Source organism: Mandrillus leucophaeus, unplaced genomic scaffold, assembly GCF_000951045.1.
Source record: "Mandrillus leucophaeus isolate KB7577 unplaced genomic scaffold, Mleu.le_1.0 Scaffold1025, whole genome shotgun sequence".
NCBI lineage: Eukaryota > Metazoa > Chordata > Mammalia > Primates > Cercopithecidae > Mandrillus > Mandrillus leucophaeus.
In genome coordinates this window covers 152,244-160,127 of record NW_012098377.1, presented here as the reverse complement: position 1 = coordinate 160,127, position 7,884 = coordinate 152,244, and the positions used below count along the sequence as shown (strand labels likewise).

The following is a 7,884-nucleotide window of genomic DNA, read 5'->3' as shown; positions in this document are numbered from 1 at the left end:
GTGGAGCAACTGGAGCTCTCATACATTGCTGGTGAGTATGTGAAATGGTACAACCATTTTAGAAAATAGCTTGATAATTTCTTATAGAGTTAAACATACATCTTTCCATCATTCTACAATTTCATCCCAGGTTGTCTATACAAGAGAAACGAAAACATATATCTACAAAAAGACTTGAATAAGAATGCTTACAGCAGCTTTATTTAAAATAGCCAAAAAATTCATAAAACATCACACATGTCTGTCCATATGAAAATAGCTACACCATAGTACACTCACACAATTAAATAGTGCTCAGCTTTATGAAAGGAACAAACTACTGATATATGAGATGCAATAACATAGGTAAATCTTGAAAATATTATGTTGAGCGCAAGAGCCAGAAACAAAAAATACACATATTATGATTCTAAAAAGATACAGTTAAAGGTCAGGCAAAACTAATACTTGTTGATGGAAGTAGAAACAATGGTTGCCTCTAGGGGCAGGAGGAATGACTGGGAGGAGCACAGGGGAACTTTCAGAGATAATGAAAATATTTTGTCTTGAATAAAGTTTGAGTCACATAGGTGTATTCATTTAACAAAACTCATTAAGCTGTACATTTATGATCTGTGCATATCATTCTCTTAATTATACCTCAATTAAAAATAATAAAAACTTATGAAAAGATGCAGCATTTATAATTAGTATTTGATTTTGTGGAACACATAACTTTTAAAAATATGTGCAATTTAATTAATAAAATATATGCTCCGAGCTCTTTGGAATAAAAGGTAAATCTGACACAGAGCCTGTCCTCCAACAATATAGAGTCTATAAGACCATTGGAAACTTCCAGGACGAATTAGAGAGCCCCCGGAGAGGGACGATTAGGGCGAAGGCAAAGGGGAAGGGATGGGAAGGCGTGTAGCTGGGATTTTAAGGGATGGCATGTGAAAGGAAACCACAGGAAGACAGTCTACCTCAAACTTTAAATATGTGTTGACATTGATTTATCTAATTATAAAACTTAATTTCATGTTTGCAAAATTCAAAAGTAGTGAAAGCAATAAATTTAGACAGTTACTCAGATCTGGTAAAAAAAACTTTTCAGAGGTTTAACATAAAAATTAACCAGTTTGTTCATTTATTAAGCCATTTACTCAACAAAGATTTATTAAGCTAGGGGGATATTCTAAGGTCTACCAAAATGAAAGACGGCTGCTCTTTTGGAGCTAGATTTAAATTTAATTCTAATTTTGTTGAGACAGGAATTGTATGGAAGAGAAAAAGAAACTTATTAAAAATATAACATTCTTTGAGTCCCTATCAAGTGCAGTGACCAAAGAAATGTAGACCTTTTCTGCATTGCTTTCAGCCTTCTGTCAAAGGTAGGATTCATTAAAAGTGGGAACAGTTCTGGACCCCAGAGTTGGCAAGGCTCTCATGGGGATGTGGTGGAGGCCGGTGAGTAAGGCAGTTCCAGAGACACTGCACTTAGTGTTTGTTTCGTAGGCACAGTCTCACTTAATCCTCACAAGGACTATCTTAACTGTTTTAAGATCAGAGCTGAGAAAGTTTAGCAAATGAGACAGACAGGGGCAAAGTTGCCTCTCAAAGCCACATACATCTGATGGAAGTAGAGGCTGTCCATCTCTAAACCAGACTGCTTCTGGACATCTCCAGGGTGCCCTGACTGAAGCATCCTTCACTGTGATCCACCTCAGCAGTGTCCTGCAGAGCCCTCTGGAGAGCCAGCTTGAGGATCGGCTGCCGCAGCCGCCACTGCTTCCTAAAGGAGCCCACGAAGAAGTAAATGATGGGGTTGGCACTGCTGTTAAAAGATGACAGGACAACTGAAACTGGATGAATATGACAAAATAACACATCAGAATTCTTCCAGATCCATAATATTAGGAACCACTGAATGCCCAAGGGCAGGCCGCAGAGGAGGAAGATCAGCACGGTGAGCAGGATGGTCAGGTACAGCCTGGTCAGTGGCAGACCCCGGGAGCCACAGAGGATCCTGACCAGCAGGGCCAGGCTGGACCCACAGAGAACCACAAATAAAAACATCAGCCACGCTGCTGTGATGAAATCAAATGTCTGACACCAACCAGAGTCACCATCACTAAATAAGAAGCCACAGAACTTCCCTTCCAAGATGCTCAGCAGCAGAGACAGGGCCCAGAGCAGGACACACATGACCGCTGACAGGTGTCTGGGGCGGCGGCAGCGGTACCAGATGGGCCACAGGACGGACAGGCAGCGCTCGGTGCTGATGGCGCTCAGCATGCTCAGGCCTGCAAGGTAGGCACAGGTCATCACAGTGGTGAAGAAGCTAGGGAAATTGATGGAGATGAAACGGTAGAAGTTAATGAAGTACTCCAGGCAATTTATTATCTGGAAGCAGAGGAAGAGGAAGTCGGCCCCGGCCAGGCTGAGGACGTAGACAGAGAAGGCGTTCCTGCGCATGCGGAAGCCCAGGAGCCAGAGCACAAACGCGTTTCCTACCAGCCCTACCAGGGCAATGAAGAGGCTCAGGAAGACCGAGATCATGGTCTCCTTGCCACAAAACAGAAGAAGGGCTTGATCATTTCCATTCATTGTTGTACTTTCGGTTCCCCAGGCCGGGGTGGTTGGATCCATGCTCAGAAAACCTCCACTGGCGCCCCTGGGAACAAAAACAAGACTTGAACACCTGCTGCATGTTCACTGATTGTCAAAATCAGCCTGTTATGTAGTAATTACCTCCCCTGTTTTACAGGAGAGGAAATCAGAGGCTTGAAGAGATTAAGTCATTTACTAAAGGCCAGGGAGTCCTAGCACCTGGATTCAAACTCATTTCTTGCTGACTCTAAATCCTGGGCTCTTTCTATTACAAGATAGATCCTCTACTGATATGGGAATATTCTAAGGCCCAAACACCCGCACTCACTGTCACCATGTCATGTCTCCTAGAGGCAGGAGGAGAAAAGTCTAGGCAGAATATGTGGGACAGCAAGAGACAGGACTCTGAGTTCAGCATCCTTTTTATCCTGGCATACAGATTTCCTCTCAGGGGCCAGAAGAAATGACCCAGGCCATGACCCATGGCCACCCTTAATGACTGAGAGGGGTTCATCAACAGTTAGAATGGAGATCATGATTTAGGGTCATAAAGGAGATGTGACTTCTTGCTAGGTCAGGTCTGAGGATGGCCAGGCCTGTCAGGCTAGAAAAGGCTCAGTGGGTCAGCTTTATGAAAACAGGAAGAATTTTTCTCTTATCCATTTCTGTGTCCTCAGTGCCTAGTTCAATGTGAGGGCATAGTGGACAGTCAAGAAGTTTCTACCACATATGAATGAATGAATGAATGAATGAATGCATAGGGAGCCAAGAGTAGTTGAAAATTTGGGCTAAATGGAACACCAACATTTTAAAATGAAATTAGTCACTAAAAAACACACATGTAAAGAAATGAAGAAAACATCACTCCTCATGTTTCCTTCTGGGAAAGCTCTGGTGTATTTGAAGGGATTGCTTTTGCCTGCACAGACAGTGAATAATGGCCACTGTCATATCTTCAATCCAGGAAGGGCTAGTATATGGCTTTTGCTCAGCACCCAAAAGAGTTTTAACTTCCAGTTTATGGAAAGGATTCAGGGTTTATCTGAATTTCTCTGTATCTTGGAGGAAAAGGGGGCAATTTGGAAAAAGGAGAGAGAGGCGGCAATTCAGAGTGTCTAGTGTCTAGAGGTGAGTAGAGGGTGTTGAGGTATGAATACATGTAAGGGGGGGGACCCATTATTTCCCCCAGATGATTTTGAGCTTTCTTTGTGAATTAAAGCATTTGTGAAAAAGGATCATTTGGGGAAGGGAGTGGGAAATTAGGAAAAAAGAACCACGTCTACACTGTGCAGGGCTTTGGGGGAAAAGGCAGGTGCTTATGTCAATTACACTTGGGAAGGAGCCCTTATCACAGTGGAGTGAACAATAGCAGCTGGCTGAGCACTCCTCAGGTATAGCCTCTTTAAATCCTCTTCAGAGCCCGGAGAAGTCAGTACTATTATTAGTCCCATTTTACAGATAAGTAGATTAAAGCACAAATATATTGAGTAATATGCTCCAGGTCTCACAAACAAGTGGTAGAGCCTGCATTTGAACCCACAGATCTGTGTCAGAGGGCTTGTTCTTAACCAGCCTTGCAGCCCCATTGCAAGGGTTCAGTGCCGACTACACATGAAGAAAGGATGAAAAGCAACAAGTAATGCTCATATCAAATCCAAAATGGAATGTCAAAATTGCAGTTTTTTTAAGCCTAGATTAAGCAACTTTAAGAAACAGGAAGATAAATTAATCAAATAAGGAGAAGAGATGAGAATAGAAGCCAACTGAGAATAAGCAACTGAATGCAAGAGCTCTTTCTTGCTTCAGAAAAACAGCTGTCAATCGCTCCACACTGCAGAAAACTCTCATGGGTTGGAGGCCTCAAAGGGGAAAGTGAATGAGTCCTCCATGGGGGTACAGAATTGGCATCAAGGACTGAATGCATCCATCACATGCTGTCTTAGTTCCTGTAGCCCTGGTTGGCCTGATGAGGATATGGAGGAAAACCACTTCTGTTGTTGTCCCTCAGTGCAGGTTGGCCCTTTTATTTGTGGCACTGAACACAGTCTGCACCTGTATTTTTAAGTGTATGTCTGTTTTTTCTTTTATCTCCCTCATTAAACTCAACATTTTTGTTGTGGTTGTTCACTATTGCATCCCCAGCCTCCAGCACATGTCCCTTGGAGGCCATCGATTGTAATATGCTCTTGTAACAAAGAAAGAAAGACAGGCTTAATGTGTACAAAACCGTTTTCTGAATCCCATGGTGAAAAGCAGGTCCAATACCAACTCCAGTCTCCTGGGGCCCTGTCCTGGGTTTATTGCTGTTCCATGCCTACATCATTCACTATTTGTGAGGCAGTCTTGAGAAAAATCTCCATTTGAGCACAGATGCTAAAAGAGAATCAGGGGCTATAGAGACTGCTAGTTGCCCCAAAAGCCATTCTCCTTTTCTCACACATAATAATTCTGAGTCTTAAATCAGAAAAAAGTCAATTTCTCAGCTTCCCTTTATGCTGATGGCACCACGTAACCATATGTGATGGTCAAGGGGAGGTGAGAGAAAGTGATATAACCAGCTCCTCCTGTACTCTTCCTTTCTTTCTCTTCTCTCAGGCTGGAATGCTGCTGCGTTTGGGAGCCAGGTAGGACCACGAGGGTAAGGGTACCTCTTTAGGGATGGGGAAATAGAAATTGGAAGAAGCCTTGATGTTTGATGTCTTGGAGTCATCAGCCCAAATCTAATAAACATTCTTTTTGATTATCACTATAATAGGTTTCTTTTTAAATAAGCCAAAATCATAAACTTAAATTACTTATACCTGTGTATTTATACCTGGGAGTACCTATGTGTTCCCAATCCCTTTTTTTCCAACCACATTCCATTCTCAAGGCATTTATGATGATGGTGAGAGACTAGTCCAAAGAAGTGACACTAGATGGGAAGGTCAAACAATTTAAAAAAAAAAAGGGAGGTGATAGAATGAGAAATTGATTCAATCACATTAATAGAGAAAGTCTCAGGAAATACAAACTGAGAAGAGGCTATGGGAAGAAATGGATTTTTCCTATTTGCCGTTAGGATCTCATGTCCACCCTTCTCTACCTGCCTTTGCATCCTGGGAGGAGACATGTCTGTGCCTCATCAATGGGCTACCTGGCACTCAGGCTCCAAAGGGACACCTTGACAGGAGATTGAAGGGTGATTTTTAAAAAATGTCCTGGCTCTCTCCCTGCTCCATGAAGGGCGGTGAGTTGGCAGTGGCGGTGTTCTTCTACCTAAGGACATAGCCCTGTCTGGTGGCCGTTTCCTGTAGCCGCAGCTACAGTTACAGTTACAGCTACAGTACATTCTGAGTTCTCAGAACCTCTCTTTCTCCTTATCACTTCACACCTAGCAATGGTAACAGCCCTCCACTATCACTTGCCTTTGAGGGCTTCAACATTCTTTAAATATTTCCTTAATCCCTATTCACACCTTTGTAAACAGTCTCTTCACTAAATTCTTCTAAACTACTCCTTTAGAGTGTGTGATGTGTGTTTTCTGCTGAGACAATGACAGATATGAAGAAAAAACCTTTTGAATAACAAGAAAATCGGTGCAACCTGAGGTTATTAATAACAATTTAGCTTAGGGAAGAAATGCCTTCATCCTACCCTGCCCCTAAATTAAAATTAGCAAATTTTTCTCTCCATAGTTGCAGATTTGAATGGTTGAAGAAAAGGGGAGAATATAGGTACATAGAACAGAAGTGGGATGAATCTCTGCCTGACCCCATTCGGATCTCCCACCATCTAAGCTGCCAGCATCCAAAGCTCCCTCAAAGGAGCTTCCTGTCTCCTTTTCCTGATGAATTCATCAGAATGTGGACCAAGGTAAAAACCAAAACTGCCTTTGAAAGAAGATGGTTCTTGAACAAACTCTTACCTTAACACCCTTCTTTCTACTGGAGTTGGTGAGTTGAGAAGTGCTTTCCTGGGACTGGCAAACAGCTGAGGATGGGGAGATGCCTGCAGGAGCTGGAGTGAAAACTGATGACTAAGTAAGGCTTATCAAGACGCTCAACAACCCTGTGATTTCCTGTGCAGAGAGTGCTGGAAAATAAGAGTACGACACATGAAACCACATGAGATGTTTCTCAGCATTTGCCCTGACTCCAATCACTTCTCTTGGTTTCTCCCCTACCCTCTCCGGCCCCACTCCCTGCAGGGAATCACCATCCTGAAGTCTTTTGTTGCCCACAAGGAGCCTCTGCAGGAAGCAGATCAATCAAACAACATGAGCTTTCATAGCTAAAGAATAGTCTGCCCTCTTCTGGTTGGCATTCAAGGCCCTGGGGCTCACTTGATCTTTTAAAATCAGGTTTATTTCAAATGACACTAAGGTGTATAAAATGAAATGTAAAGTCTCTCCAAGTCTCATTCCCCAAAAGCAACCACTGCATACTGTTTCCATTCTTTTTTTTTTTTTTTAAAAAAAAAAGCTTTGCATAATAAAACAATGTTTCTATTTTTGATTTATCAATGTTAACAACTGGATATATTGAGTCTCCTTATAAATATAGGGGACTTAGCACATCACATGCACCATCTGTCACATTTCTCCCTCTACATCATGATATTTATTAGCTAGATTATTTTTAGATCATCTAGAGCCAACCAATATTTTCAGCCTTATCTCCTATGACTTCCTTTCATGTGCCTATGCTGCAGCCAAATTGAGTTACAAGTAACAATTATGAAGCATTTAAGACAATCAGAAGAAACTATTTACTCATTTATTGATTCATTCAACACTGTTTATTGTTTGCCTATGATATGCCAGGTACCGTTGCAGGCAATGAAGACACAATGATGAACACCATACAAGATCATGCCCCTTTGCATTCCAGAGCAGCTGGGTGACCTCAGACAGGGAACATGTGTTGATTGAAGAGAGTTCTGAGACTCAGCATTTTCTTGTATTATACTCTGGTGCAGTGGGCAAAGCATGCATTTGTCCCCAGAAATCTGCTCTCCTCACGAGTAACACCAGGACCTTAGTAAGCTTTAACCTCTGTTACCGTCTAACCTACTGTGCTCTATTATTTTATTTTGATTCTGTTTCCCTCCAACAAATGATACACTTATTATTGTTTTAAATAGTCAATGTTTGTACAGGTTTATCCACATAATCACCAATGCTTTTGCTCATCCTCCCATTTTACATCTCATATCTTCCATTTCTCAAAACACATTCTTCAGGAGTTCCTCTTGTGAGAGTCTCTGCACGGTAAATGCCTCCTTTTATCTGTCTGAAAATGTTATTGTTTC

At 42.0% G+C, this 7,884-nt stretch overlaps 1 protein-coding gene across 1 annotated transcript; it reads right to left on the bottom strand.

Annotated features, from left to right (window-relative positions):
• Positions 1–684: 684 nt before the first annotated feature.
• On the bottom strand, positions 685–6,556 carry MRGPRX2 (MAS-related GPR, member X2). The gene is made up of 2 exons (XM_011977301.1): positions 6,500–6,556; positions 685–2,656 (listed from the first exon to the last, which is right to left on the bottom strand). The coding sequence occupies exon 2, from the start codon at positions 2,629–2,631 to the stop codon at positions 1,639–1,641; it is 993 nt and encodes a 330-aa protein (XP_011832691.1). The 5' UTR covers positions 2,632–2,656; positions 6,500–6,556; the 3' UTR covers positions 685–1,638.
• Between the last annotated feature and the right edge of the window lie 1,328 nt (positions 6,557–7,884).

Excerpts from the sequence above, each read along its gene's own strand:
- MRGPRX2 (XM_011977301.1), bottom strand. The coding sequence starts at position 2,631 with ATGGATCCAACCACCCCGGCCTGGGGAACCGAAAGTACAACAATGAAT.